Source organism: Eschrichtius robustus, chromosome 14, assembly GCF_028021215.1.
Source record: "Eschrichtius robustus isolate mEscRob2 chromosome 14, mEscRob2.pri, whole genome shotgun sequence".
Classification (NCBI taxonomy): Eukaryota; Metazoa; Chordata; class Mammalia; order Artiodactyla; family Eschrichtiidae; genus Eschrichtius; species Eschrichtius robustus.
The window spans coordinates 41,431,863-41,447,072 of record NC_090837.1 but is presented as its reverse complement, the minus strand read 5'-3'; the positions used below and the strand labels follow the sequence as shown (position 1 = coordinate 41,447,072).

Here is a 15,210-nt window from a genome sequence, read left to right as displayed (position 1 = left end):
TGTGAAGGAGCAGCGTGGCGGCGGGAACCGACAGGCACCCGCTGAACGTGGCTGGAACCTGAACCTTAGCCCCCTAAAGAAGGCAGTCTCGGGGCAGAGAGCAAACTACGACCGTGGCGACTGCTCCGGTGGAGGTAAGGATGCGGCGCTCGGCCTGGAAGGCTGCGGAGCGACTCAGACACGCAGGTCCACTCTGCCTGGCCTCAGCGACTCCACTTGAAACCACGGGTTAAATCCACTTCACCTGCCTTCACTAATCAAGGTCATTTAAGGCTTGCACGTCCTCCAAGTGGCAGGGAGCCTAAACAATAGGATGTTTGCCCGAGTTATTTTCTAGAAACTTGGACTCAGCTGCGCTTAGTTCAAGCTGAGCCGGTTGACTGGAGAGGACCACCCACTCTCCAACTGGGCATGCGCGAGTGTCCGCTGGGTGACCTTTGGACCCTGCCCGTGGCCTCCTGAGCCTGCGCAGAAGGGAGGTTATCGCGCTTTTTTTCCAGTCGCTCTTCCGAGGCTCTTTGCGCCTCAGATCGCCCTGTTGCTTTACTGGTGACTTCATATAAACACTCCTGCCCCTTACCTTGGGGGAGGCGGATTTGAGCTTTTCCTGCCTTCTTGCTTGGCTGCCTTGCGGATAAACCCTGTCTTTGCTGCAGACCTCGGCACCTCAGTCAGTCGTGTGGGCTGCCTTTCGGGCGAGAGGAACCTCGCTGGGTAACACATCATTATTTTTACCCTTACTGTTGCCTATGAACGTGTCTCTCTTGATGCGCTTGTAAATTATTTCTAGTTATTCCTATGTAACACCCGCCCCCTCAAAGAAACTAGGACTGCTTGGCACCCCATGGTTGGGCAATAAGCGCTGATTCAATAAAGACTGAAATCATCTGGTGAGGGAAACAGTGGCCTAGTTTCTACGTGCATCCTCATGCAAGAGGAGGGTGGGGAACAGCCAGATAAAAGGGACACAGTGCAAAGGAGGTGGGTGCGATCCTGAGGGCCCAGAGGAGAGAGACAGGGGTTGGCTCACAGAAGGCTCCAGAATGTATTTTCCCACTTGTTTCGTGGTATAATATATTAACTGTTTTCTGGCCCTGTGTGTGCAGCTGTTGACTGATGGGTCCACCCAGTCTTTGTCTGCTTTATATTTTGATCCTCAAGCACGGAGGATTCTGCTCGCTTAGAATTCAAAGTCCTGTTTCAATGTGCAAGTAGATAAAAGGTCTTCTTACAGATCAACTAAGAGCATTTCCTCTTTCCTTCCCATGTCTTCCATCCCCAAGTATACAATACAATGCAAGAAACAGCCATGATAGTCATAAAGTCAAACATCACCAGATGGTTTTCCAGTCCTGGCTATCTAAATACCATGTCATCTGTGTTACATAATTCTTCCAGAAAGCATGCTGCTTTAATTGTGAAACACAGATCATGACAGATTGCTCAGTTTTTTGACGTCATTTTCTTCGGTGTTTTCTCCACACTGAGTGCAGGGAAACTAATTATGTCCAGGTGGGGTCCAGGTGTAAGTATGCGTGCTAACTCCAGAGGGCCTGCTTATATCTAAAACGGTTTCATTGGAGTGTTGGAGCTTTGAAAACTTGCTCTCTTGGCTCTTTTTAACAAATGCTCACTTCTGTCTGAATATTCCCCCATCCCAGTGCTGACTAATGACTAATTGAAGTTCTGCAGGAATGGGACGGGCTCTGGGAAGAGGGTGTTCTCAGGTTCCATGGCAGATCCTGGGTTGCACCATTCCTTATAGTTTCTCCGGAAACCTATCTTTACAGCACATGGGCTCACTTGTTAAATTGTCATCGTCATAGACAGTGCTGAGATGATGTAGCTTCACTTCACATTTAGAATAGAAAATTACACTTGTTAAGAAGATAGATTCTGGTATCAAAAGTAACTGGAATTCAGAAGATGGATGGTGGTGATGGTTGTGCAACATTGTGAATGTACTTAATGTCATGAAACTGTAGACTGAACATAAAATGTACCATTTTAACTATTTTTATGTGTATTTTACCATAATGAAGAAAAAGTAACAGGTTCTGTTTCAACCTCAGGAGGTGGGGTCAGTAGAAATTAGAGTAATATGCCAACTTCAAAGCAGTCATATTTACAGAATCCTTCCATTCTATTAGTTACTTCAGAGACTATCACCTTACACTGGCATAGAATTTCTTTTCAGTTGGCAAAGCACTTTTATATACCCTATCCTAGTGGACCTTTTTGTGTGTACAAAACAAGTGGATTTATCAGCGTATTGCAAATGAGCATTGTTGCAGTTATCTTTGCTGAATACCAAACTACTCCAAAACCTAGTGGCTTAAAAAGAACACTCACTTATTTTACTCACCAATCTGCAATTATGGGCAATGCTTGGCAGGGATGGCCATCTCTGCTCCATGCAGCATTAGTTGGGGTGACTCAGTAAGGACTCCCAAGGATCCACTCCCAAAAATGTTTGTCTCACATGGCTGGCAAGTTGGGGCTGGCATGTCAGCCAAGAGTTCTTGTCACGTGGGCCCCTCCACGTGGCTACTTGGGCTTCCTACAGCATGGTGGCTAGGTTTCAAAAGTGGGTGTTCCAAAAAACAGGACTCTCCCGTCTCTCCAGGCCTGGGTCCACAAACTGACACATCATCACTTGAGCTGTATCTATCGGTCAAAGCTGTCACAGAGCCCACCAGTATTCAAGGGAAGCAGACATGGAGCCAGCCTCTTAAAGGGAAGGATATCAACCAATCTGTGGCCATCTTTAATCTGCCACAGGATGTCAAGGCTTAGAGTGGGTTGGCTATGGTTACTCAGCTTGTAAGTGAGACCCTTGGCTTTCTCCACCAAACTGTTCTGGGTTGGTATGATGATTAGTGCACCAAAATCCATCTAAGTCACTTGAAATTACTTCTTTCCCTTGAAGCCAGTGGATAATCATGCTTCAACCACTCTTTCATCAGGTTAGAGTACAGAAATGAGTTCTTAAGAGTAATTTTTAAAACTACAAAGTGCTTTGAAAGACATCACTTCTGAGTCTGAGATCTAGGTATATACATGAAATCCTTAGTTTAGTTTCTGTCAAGGACCTAAACACTACCTCCCAAAATACTTATCACCATCAAAATGCATATAAATGCCTTATAACATGTCCTAAATCTAAGCAATTTTAATTGCCAATATGGCATGTTTATCAAATTATCTCAAGTAGGAAGGGAATTCATTTGTTACCTAAAAATCTCAAAGATTAGAAACGTTCTATTACAGTTAAGATGTATTTTCAATGGTATGAAGCTCCCATTTTAGGGTGAAGCTCTATAGGTGAAATAACCATTTTGCTTTGAACAATTTTACCTTGCAGCCATGTTTGCAGGAAAGAAACTTTTCCACCAAGTGGGAGATACTGACCTGTGAGTGCTTCATGTTGACAAATGAGGTTGTTAAGCCATGGAAACTTGGGAAAACATCCTTTACAATGGAGAGACCTGGCTGTCACCACCTTAACAGAGTGGCTGCACTCTGCATCCACATCACTAATAGAGGAACAATCTGACATTAAATGCCTCTCAGCGTGATATAGTAAGAAGTACACACTTCCACCTGTAAAGTGTTCTTGCCAAAAATGTTTAACTTGACTCTAATTTACCTTAAGACCTAACCTTCAGGAAGCCTTTTTCAACTGGGGTTCCTCAACTGAACCATAGATCACAGAAAATGAGTTGAGTGACGATTTACTCAATTCTCCCAAGAATCGAACATAATTAGTACTATTCTAGATGTATGGGATCGAACTTAATTTGCTGTATAAAATGGGTGCCTTAGGACAATAGAGCTCAATCCTCTCATGGATCTTCAGTTGTGAAGGGTCAAGTTAAATGAGGAAAAGTCAGACAAATCCTGGATGGGAGGCATTCTACAAAACAACTCACCTAGTCTCTTCAAAAAAAAAGTTATGAAGAGAGACTTCCCTGGTCCAGTGGATAAGACTCTGTGCTCCCAATGCAGGGGGTCTGGGTTCAATCTCTGGTCAGGGAACTAGATCCTGCATGCATGCTACAACTAAGAGATCACATGCCACAGCTAAGAGTCCCCATGCCACAATGAAAAGATCCCATGTGCCACAACTAAGGCCGAGCACAGCCGAAAGAAAGAGAGAAAGAAAGATGAAAGAAAGAAAGAAAGAAAGAAAGAAAGAAAGAAAGAAAGAAAGAAAGAAAGAAAGAAAGAAAGGAAGAAAGAAACTTGAAAAAAAAGTTATGAAGAAAAAGTGCTAATTGTTAATTAAAGGAAACTAATGACCTCTCACAGTAGATTTTTGCCCATTTTTCACCTTCATCCACAAGGATTCATATGGTATGTACTCTGTGTATCAAGCTTGATTTGCTCAAGGTAGTATCTGAGCTTATCCAAACTTCTGCGTGATTCAATATCTGTCTTTTTATGGCTATGTAGTATTCCTTTGTATAAATACACCACAATGTATTTATCCATTTTCTTACTGATGGAGATTTGGGACAGTTCCAGTTTGGAGAAAAGACGAATCAAGTCGCTATGAGCATTCTTGCACAGGTCTTATAGTGATATATGTAATCATTTACCTTGAGTATATACTGAGGAATAGAGTTGCTGGGCCATAGTCCACATGTGTCGAAATGTATTAGATAGTGGCAAACAGTCTTCCTAAGTGGTTGAACCAATTTAGACTTCCAATCAAAAGATCTGAGAGTTGGGAATTCCCTGGAAGTCCAGTGGTTAGGGCTCCACGCTTCCACTGCAGGGGGCACAATTTCAATCCTTGGTTGGGGAACTAAGATCCTGCATGCCGCATGGGGTGGCCAAAAAAAAAACAATAAAAAGGATCTGAGAGTCCCAGTTGTTTCATAACCTCACCCCTTCTGGGGGATGTTGAAGAGGAGATATTGATGGGGAAAGGGCATGAGGAAACCTTCTGGGGTGATGGAAATATTCTATTTGTCGATCTGTTTACTGTTTACCTAAGGGTATACCTACATAAAAAATTTACCAATGTCTAAAACTGCTATAAAAGCCTATTTTTAAAAATTCATCAAGGTATATATTTAAGATTTGTACACTTTGAATGTAGGTTCTATCTCAATGAGAGAAGAGAGAACAGGAGACTAAAAAGACCTAACAACCAAATTTATGGGCGGGTCTTGATTGACTCCTGGTTCAAAACAAAAGTCAATTATAAAAGATAGTTTGGAGTCAATTAGAGTTTTAATATGCACTGAATATTAAATGTTATTAGGACATTATTTTTAATTTTCTTAGGTGTAATGGTTATATTGTGGTTATGTTGGAGAATGTCCTATTAGGAAATGCATGCTGGAGTATTTAAAGGTATTTAGAGTGGTGAAGTGTCATGATGTCCGTAACTTATTTTCAAATGATACAGCAAAAATGTGTGTGTATGTGTGAGAGAGAGAGAGAATGTATGCAGATAGGCATAGAGATAAAGGTAAAACACTTACGGAAAAAACGTAAACCATTGTTGAATCTAGGTAGTGGATATAAAGGTGTTATTTTTTCAACCTTTCTAAATATTTCAAATCTTCTATAGTAAGTTGTTGGGCGGGCAGGGGAGAATATAGATACCTGAATGACCAGCTCAAAATGCAGAGGAACTAAGAGAAGACCCTAGAATGAAATCTAGAGTCTTGACTCCTAACTCTCTGTGCCATCCCCTGCATTGTTGCTTTCTGTGTTACAAACTGATCGTTAGATCTGAATATGCCTTTTTAGATTAATTTACTTCTGAGAAGTACTCCCAATGGTCTAACTAGGCAGCACAAAGACACCCCCAGATTTCTCTTATAAATTGCACATGCATTCTGCCTGCGAACTCACACCTCCCTCTGCAGGTCTGTCTCTCCCCCCTCCTCCTTCCTCCGCCATCCCCTCTCTCCATCTCTCCCTCAACCACTTTCAAAATCTCTCCACAACCACTCTATCCTTGCCCACATTCCTTTCTAATGGAAAAGCTAAATTGAAAGCTGAGTGGCCCTGGCTGCCCACAAAGCCCCATGATTCCTACCCCCCACGCACACCCCCAGCACTTCTGTTTGAGGTTCCCTGGCCCAGCTGCAGTGCTCAGCAGAGCTTCTTAGGTGCCTGGGCCGCTTTGAAGGTTTACTTTCAATTAAAAAAAATAAGAAAGAAGCCAAATCAGCAGCTGTCAGGGATGCAGGGAAGATTTATTCAGGGTGGTCAAAGGGGAGTTTGGCCGGCAGGAAAGGCCTGGAGGTAGACGGGAAGGAAATTCCAGCTGGAGAGAGAAATTCCTCCTGGCAAGGTCAGGCCTGCACCAGGCTAGTCCTTCTGGGTAGGGCTGTGCCGAATCCTGTTGCTGGGCTGGGTCACAGGGGAAAAGAGCGTCCTGTTTGTAGATACTTGGAGGATGGGTTTGGGGAGGGGAGCTACCAAGGGAAGCAAACTGGTAGGGCCTTCAAAGCATAGCTTATTAATCAGATGAAACCAGGCCTGCGGGATCAAAACATGACTGATTTTAAAATTGCTTCCCGATTCAAAAGCCGGTGTCGCCCACCTCAAAATGTGATGAGGGGTGAGGAGGCCAGGTCCCTGGGCAGTTCTGCAAGCACAGAGCTTCCATTGAAGTCGGCCTGTGTGGAGAAGCAGTGCAGATGTGCAGAGAATAGCAGCAGCCAGAATCCATAGTTTTATTACCTTTCATTTCCTGTCTCTGTTCTTCTATGGCTTTAGACGTTTGACGGGCTATCGTGAAAACTAACGTGTGCTTTTCAGAAGAAATGAGCCAAGTCCTGCGTTAACCCTGATCGATGGCCGAGTATCTTCTAGAAGTAAACAGTTAAGCTACAGGCATGAGTTTGAAAAAATTCTCAGCCTCGCTCCCCATGTTTACATCCCTTCTCCATCCCACCCGATCTTGGATGGAATTGGAATAGAGAAGCTAGGGTGCATCCCATGCTCTATCCCTTTCGTGCAGAAGTGCCAACTGTTCAAATTACACCTGTTCCCGTGGTACAGTGCGCTACTGTTGAAGCTGCTGGTTACACTAGATGTTGCCTAAATATCCCAGACCTCATTAGCCCGTGACTATTATCAACATATGTACGTATCACACTTTTATTATTATATACAGAGAGATTTATTTAATTTTTTTAGAAACAAATTGTGATTAAGCCCACCTTTGTCTGATTTCCAGACTTTGGCCTTGTACCTGTCCTGACATTTCTGTCAATCCCTAAAGAGATGCCATTGTACATGCCCGCAGACCAGTCTTTCGGCTGCAGTCAGCATGGAAAGATGAAATAGACCTCTGTCTTTTCCATCTCCAGCTCTCCTTTGTCCACCACGCATGAAGCCCCCCTAGGTGGGGAAGGCCCAGTGCTCCCACTGCCCCTCAGGAGGCTCCAGTGGTCGCCCTGGACTCCAGTGCTGCCTGCAGGGCACCCAGCCTGCCAGACCCGGCTGTCAGACAGCGCTGGGCTCCCCGCAGGGTGGAGGGGAATGTCTTCCTTCCTAGCTCTGCCTCATATTTTGGTGTCTGGTCACCAAGGCAGCTCTGTTATGCAAAGAGAATCACAAAGTCTCTCTCCATGTTTTATCAACTTCTGGGATCACCTCTTGCCTGGAAGGTAGTCCTCAAGTAAAATAATTCTGTCAACTTCTGGTCCTGATCCTCTCTCCAGAGGAGCTCAAATATAAGCCAGGAAGATAAATATACATTATTTTCCACTCCTTCCTTTTTTGTTCTCTTTCTTCCCAGCTTTACTTTCCCAAAATAAACTTCTTTTAAGCTGCAGAACAAAACCTCATAGGATTTTAATGAATGAAACATTGATGATAGAGATGGAATGAACGTATTATCTTCATCAACAATATCTTTGACTCTCTCAAAATTTTGTATAATCCTAAGTATCCTATCATTGCTGCCAACACTTAGCTTTTTTAAAGTAACAGCTCAGATTTTCGAAACAGGTTTATCTTATGAATCATAAATAATACCCACATTATGACATAGATTTATTCCTGAGAAGTTGACCATAGGGCAGTTTTTTCCAAAATGTACATTATCCTCCCCATTAACATCTATTATAATATCAAAGACATAGTTTCATAAGAGCAAAATTTTAGGACTGAGGGATGCCCCAATTAAATGACAGGGAAAATTTTGGTAAGATAAAGATTTTAAATGTGGCTAGATTCACAGCATCCAGTGTAATATGAAATTAGAAATTACTCTGTAATAAAAATAATTTCCCTTTTTACCTCCTGATCATATAGTTACAAAAGAAGCTCTATTGCTTTTTTGAGGCTAAGCATTAACTAGATCTGAGCTGCAATACCAAATTTAGCCAGGAAAGGGTGCTTTCTGAAACAGGGAAGATGCTTGAAGTTGAAAATTCTGTTTTTACGGAGATACTTGAAGGTAGAGGATCATGACTTTACAGCTACCTGTGACCGTTAAATTTTTGGATACTTTGGGATATGGCTCTTACAGTGAGAAATAGTCAACTACTTTAAGGGATCACTGAGGAATGTAAAGAGTAGATGTAAGAGAAATACCAATAAAGTAATAGTTTAGGGAAAATGGGCATAGGTTAGTGTATGTGAAAGCTAAGAAGAGAATTATTCTTTTTCAGTGAATTTCAGGGAAGGAAAATTTTTTATAAGCTTTGGAGGTCCTGAAATGCAGTGATTTTTTTTTTTAAACCAATAACTTGTAATGTTCTTACAAAAGAAAGATTAGCAGGTAATCTATGAAAGAGGAACAGAAAAACTCATAGTCCTGAGGGATTTTAAGGGATTCCTTGAGAAAGGATTCCTCCTTGGAGTGTGTGTATGTGTGTGTATGTGTGTCCACTTGTGGATGTGAGGGGGAATAGTAAATATGTGTGTAAGGGTGTGCGTCCGCACACGTACCCTTCTGTGAGTGCTTTGGGGCAGCCTTACCTTGGGGGGCAGGGGGGAGGAGAAGTCACTATTTTGGTTTTTTATAGAGCTTGTGTAGCCTTAACTGCTTTTCTGAGTTTAATTCAATATAGAATATTGGCAAGTGAGGAAGCTGTTATCAGATTCCTCTAAACTGTAACACAAAACGATATTACCCATCTATTCAGTGGCTGCTCAAACAGAAATAAAAGGGAGAGAAACTATGTGGAATTACTGCCATCTGGTGGAGAAAATGGAGACTGCTGTTGTAGACGAGGGGAGGGGGGGAAAAAGACCTTTAGATTTGAGCTCTGTTGATTTGGTTTTGTTTATTTGGGATTTGGTTCAGGTTTTTGTTTAGTTCACTCACATTCACCTCCTAAAAGCTCTGACTCACTAACTACCCTGTTGGAAGAAGGAGTGAGCAGAGATCTCATAAGGCCAAGAGGCAGTGTAGGATGGAGCTTAAGCATTCGGACTCAAATTTCAGACTCCCTGAGTTCAAGTTCCGGCTTCATTATCTGCTGATTGTACCACCTGGGGCCAGTCATGTACTCTTTAGTTTCCTCCTCTGTGGAGTAAGAATAACAACGGTATCTGTTTTCCACAGGTGTTCTAAGGAACTCTATCTGGCAAAAAGAAAGCACCATGTTTAGTGTCTGCATTATCCATACAAATCCTATTCTGATTTATCCATGTAAATTCTATTCTAACCTTCTCCAGGCAAAGCCTTGTCTATACTAGTCTAGGAGCACAGCTACACAGCCTTGCCACGGAAGGACTGGGTTGCTTGGAAAGATGTAGGGCCAAGCAGGGCAGTTCTGCAGCAGTCCAGCTGTAGGGGCGCTGCCCTCTCTTGCATCCCTGCAAGCATCACTGTAAAAGAAACAATTCATCATGCTTTGTCATTTCACTGCAGAGCACATTTCTGTGCGTGTCCCTGTTGATTCCAAGCCAGATGATACATAACTCCTTAAAGGCAAGGACTCTGCCTAACTTGTCCCCCATTAGCTGCTACATGGTACAAACCCTGATGGGACTATGTTCTCAAAGGAACAGACTTTACCTCAGTCCTGAGACTAGTGTAGAGAGTACAGCTTTCAGACTCCAAACCCTCCTTTTCTCAGTCCTCATGAATGCCTAAGAGTGAAGAACGCTGAGGAGTAGACCATGGTGCCCAACTCCATACCAGGGGGACTGCAGCCCCTTGAGAGCTATTCCTAACATAGTAATAATGAGGACCTTGGACTTCCCTGGTGGCGCAGTGGTTAAGAAGCCACCTGCCAATGCAGGGGACATGGGTTTGAGCCCTGGTCCGGGAAGATCCCACATGCCACAGAGCAACTAAGCCCGTGCACCACAACTACTGAGCCTACGCTCTAGAGCCCGCATGCCACAACTACTGAGCACGTGTGCCACAACTACTGAAGCCCGTGCGCCTAGAGCCTGTGCTCCGCAACAAGAGAAGGCACTGCAATGAGAAACCCACGCACTGCAACAAAGAGTAGCCTCTGCTCACCACAACTAGAGAAAGCCCGCATGCAGCAACAAAGACCCAACACAGCCAAAAATAAACAAAATTAAATCTTTAAAAGTAAAAAATAAAATAAATAATGAGGACCTTTAGCCCAGCTTGAGCCATGTGAAGCCAGAGGGGCAAAACCCAAAAATAAGGATTAAACTCAAAACTCAGAAATTGAGGTTCCAGAAATGGGAAGCCAAGAAGGGCAGAACATCCAACCAGTTGCCTCACTGCCACCTCAGCCATGACCCAGATGCCCTAGAATGGGGTGAGGACACAGGAAGAATGGAGTAATAATTTTAAAAAAGTTGTCTTCCGGTTTCTAAGAAGGAACTGGTAAGTGCCTTTCTATGGAGGAAAAAGCATATCTTTTACATCTTTATCTTGACTTTTGGAAATTTTAAGTTAGGGTGAATGTCAGAAAAATGTTTTAAGTTACCTAAACATTTGTTAGAATTTCTGTCTCTCTGCTTACATTGCCTTGCAGACTGACTACCTCATCCACTAGAGACCTCAGCATATTCATCAGAGTGGGTTTAAATTCCCAATCTGATAATTCTGACATCCCTGCTATGTCTAGTTCTGATGCTTCCTCTGTCTCTTCAAATTGTGGGTTTTGCCTTTTGGTATGCTTTGTAATTTTTTCCTTAGTAGCTGAATATGATATACTTCGTAAAAGGAACTACCATAAGTAGACTTTTAGCGATGTGGTGGTGAGGTGTCAGGAAGGGGAAGCGTTCTGTTGTTCTGTGATTAGGTCTCCATCTTTCAATGAGCCTGTGCCTCTTCACTGTGAACTTCACACTTATTTCTGGGGTTTTTTCTCCTCCCCCCTTAGGTGGGTCGGGATGGCTAGAGCCAGCTGGAGTTGGGTATTTCCCTTCCCCCAGGTCAGTTAGGCTCTGATATTATCCCAGCAGGTTAGACTCTGGTTAACTAACCTAAACTTTTCCTGCGGGATGTTTTTTTTTTTATGGTCAACTCCTTATGATCTATAGTAAGAGAGCAGAGAAAGGCAGTATAAAAATCTGAAAGGAGGGGCTTCCCTGGTGGCGCAGTGGTTGAGAATCTGCCTGCCAATGCAGGGGACACGGGTTCGAGCCCTGGTCTGGGAAGATCCCATATGCCACGGAGCAACTAGGCCCGTGAGCCACAACTACTGAGCCTGCGTGCCTGGAGCCTGTGCTCCGCAACAAGAGAGGCCGCAATAGTGAGAGGCCCATGCACCGCGATGAAGAGTGGCCCCCGCTTGCTGCAACTAGAGAAAGCCCTCCCACAGAAACGAAGACCCAACACAGCCACAAATAAATAAATAATTTTTTTTTTAAAATCTGAAAGGAGAGATAAATTCGACTTCTTCCACTGATCCTTCACAGAACTACTCGTCATTAACCAAACTGGCTTCTTCTACTGAAAGTCCTCCTTCTTCTCTTATTCCCTAGTAGATGTTTAATCTCATAACGAAATGAGTACAGGCATGAGCAAGGAGAAAAGGGTCCAAAAGAGAGACTACTTAATACAAAGTGCATAACCAGTCCGTAGGTTGCAGTATCTGACTTAAGATGGAACATGAAGAGACTGAACAAGGTGATTAAGAGAGGGAGGCACATAGCTAAGAACAGCTTGTTTTAACCTGTGATGCCCTTTCTCTTCCATCCCCATGGTACAGCTTTACCCTCATGTGTGCATCTATCCTACTATTGTTATGTTGTGTAGTCTATGATATTTCAAAATCAGTTATCTTGCTACTAAATCATTTTGCAATGACTGTGTTGTTGCAGAGAAGTAGCCGTGGCCTTTAAAAAAAAAGTCTGTCCTATTACATAATAATGTTTGTCTTTTGTCTCAGTTACCACAAAAGAACAAGTGATGTAAATATCTATATCTCTCTCCTGCTCAACTTTCAGAGGCTACATTTAATACACTGGAAGGCGGACACTTGCCGTGTCAGGTAGCTGTTAGTGAATATCGGACCATTCCCAAACTGCAGCGACTTATCATTGCTCAGGAGTCTCTGGGTCAGCTCAGTGGTTCTTCTGGTCTGGGCCATGCTAGGCTGCAATCACCTGGCCTCATTTAGCCAGTGTTTGCCCGGGCATCTCCAATCAACTGCTGAGTCAGCTGGCGGCTGACTGCTCTAAGATGGCTCAGCTATGACGACAGCTTGATTCTGTCACACGTGGTCACTCTTCCTCCGGTAGGCTAGCCTGGGTGTGTCCACCTGGTAACTGAGCAAGGTTCTCAGAGATAGAACAGATAAACTCAGGCCTCTTGAGGCCTAGGCTTGACATTGAGATGGTGTCACTTTCACTGCCTATTGGCCAAGCAAGTCCCTCTTGATGGGAAGAGCTGCAAAGTTACATGGCAAAGGGTGGGGATACAGGAAGGGGTAGAGAATTGAGGCCATTTGGGCAGTCTTATACAATGTGTGAGGAAGACAATCAGATATTCATTACATCCCCAATTTTTTTTTAATATATTTATTTATTTATTTTTATTTTATGGCTGTGTTGGGTCTTCGTTTCTGTGCGAGGGCTTTCTCCAGTTGCGGCAAGTGGGGGCCACTCTTCATCGCGGTGTGCGGGCCTCTCACTATTGCGGCCTCTCTTGTTGCGGAGCACAGGCTCCAGATGTGCAGGCTCAGTAGTTGTGGCTCACGGGCCTAGTTGCTCCGCGGCATGTGGGATCTTCCCAGACCAGGGCTCGAACCCGTGTTCCCTGCATTGGCAGGCAGATTCTCAACCACTGCGCCACCAGGGAAGCGCCTACATCCCCAATTTTTGAATACCCCTTGGAGTAGACATTTATTTTCTCTTCCTCCTTCTTCTGGTAACCATACCTCTCTTCATTTGAGGAAACTGTTCCTCCCTCTTCTGGCACATGGTTTGAATGGGGCTGACCCTACCTCTCTGCCACAGAGATTGGTCTGAAGGGGGAACTTACCCAAAGGGACAGTACTAGTATCCATCCTCCCCTGTATTGGTCTGAAGATATCTACACAAGGTACCCACTAGGCACTCAATTTAGCTTTTCCAGGATTTTTTTTTTTCACTGTTATTAGGAGGGGCCCTTTTCCTATCTGATCAAGAAGGATGTAAGCATCCATCATCCCAGCCTCGTGGAGAAGCCACAATATAAAATAAAGTCACAGAGTGTCTGGTTTCCATCATCCCTGGGGTGGCTCCCACCATTGTCTTTACGCATTTTGATAATGGGAACCAATACCTTCACTTTTGCCCAGGTGGTTCAATTTGTGTTTCTGTCACTTGTAACCAAAGGAATCCTAACTGAAGGAGCCCCAGAACATAAAATTTCCAACAGAAAAGGCAATGTTGGGACTTCCCTGTGGCGCAGTGGTTAAAAATCCGCCTGCTGATGCTGGGGACACGGGTTTGATCCCTGGTCTGGGAAGATCCCACATGCTGTGGAGTAACTAAGCCCATGTGCCACAACTACTGAGCCTGTGCTCTAGAGCCCATGAGCCACAGCTACTGAAGCCCGTGCACCTAGAGCCTGTGTTCCACAACAAGAGAAGCCACCACAACGAGAAGCCCACGAACCACAATGAAGAGTAGCCCCCGCTCACCGCAACTATAGAAAGCCCACGTGCAGCAATGAAGACCCAACGCAGCCAAAAAATTAAAATTAAAAAAAATAAAAGGCAATGTTTGTAGTTTCTAGGGTACTCTCTAGTTTCATGAATCACTTATTCTTTTTACATATAGAGCAGGGCCTGCAATTCAGATACCTAAAGGGAACAGACAGGCAAATGAAAGTGACTAAATGAAGGAAAATGGAACTGTGGAGCCCTGCAGGGTATCTCCCTGCCTACAAGAGGCAGCCACTACTCAGAATTTAGATTCAGCAAATTGTTTTCTTGAGGGAATGTGGGCCCAATATTGCTGGATCTTTCAATTTCTTTAAAAAAAAAAAACAAAAAAAAAAATCTGAAAATCTCCATTTTAATGTTGAATTCCCCAATTTTTAAATAACAAAATCCACTCATAGACCAGACACCTCATGAACTGCCAGCTTGGAATCTCTGTAGGGAACCCACCAATGATGCCCACTGCTGAGTCCCATGCTATCCTGGACTTCATTCCTCTTTCACTTGCATCACCAACACAAAAATGTTGAACACTTCTTAAGTACTAAAGTCCATGTGACAAGAACAGAGGTCAAGAAAACTTTGTGGGAATGAGGATGCTGGGCTTAATGTTGCCAGAACAGCTCCAGGTCTTTGCTCAAAACCCATCAACCCCCTGTTAGCAGGAGTGTCCTTGCTCAAAACCTGCCAACTACCCCCACCTTTAGCGGGAGTGAATGTAAATCTTTAAGTTAAAGGGTCCAGAGATAAGAAAGGAAGCCACACACAAAAAAAGAAAAAAAAAAAACAGATGGAACCAGCTGGGACCAAAATGGCAACAAATCTGACCTCCAACAGACCCTGAGCCTCATTATACATTGATTTTACTACATTAGCACACACCTATCAACAGCCAGGACCAGACATTAAGGACCAAAAAAGGATAAAAAGGGGGTGACACCACACTCCCTCAAAAAAGCCCTACCCCTTCCCCGCAGTAAACTAATGCCTATACGTCACTTCCCTTTAGCTTTATTCTTTAAAATTAAATCACTCTCACCAGCTGGGTGAGAAGTTGATCTGTGAACTTAGTTCCAGCTTGTCCATTCTTTGGCCACTGAATAAAGCTTGTGCTGTGTCGGAAGCTTGGTTTCATTATTCACCT

At 43.7% G+C, this 15,210-nt stretch overlaps 1 protein-coding gene across 1 annotated transcript in view; it reads right to left on the bottom strand.

Moving 5' to 3' along the window:
• Nucleotides 1-362: 362 nt before the first annotated feature.
• The window catches only part of HRH4 (histamine receptor H4), a 34,914-nt gene continuing 20,066 nt past the window's right edge, over nt 363-15,210 (bottom strand). Inside the window, exon 4 of the mRNA XM_068562444.1 lies at nt 363-580. Coding sequence (XP_068418545.1) covers nt 363-580 — 218 coding nt within the window. The remainder of the gene's footprint in view (nt 581-15,210) is intronic.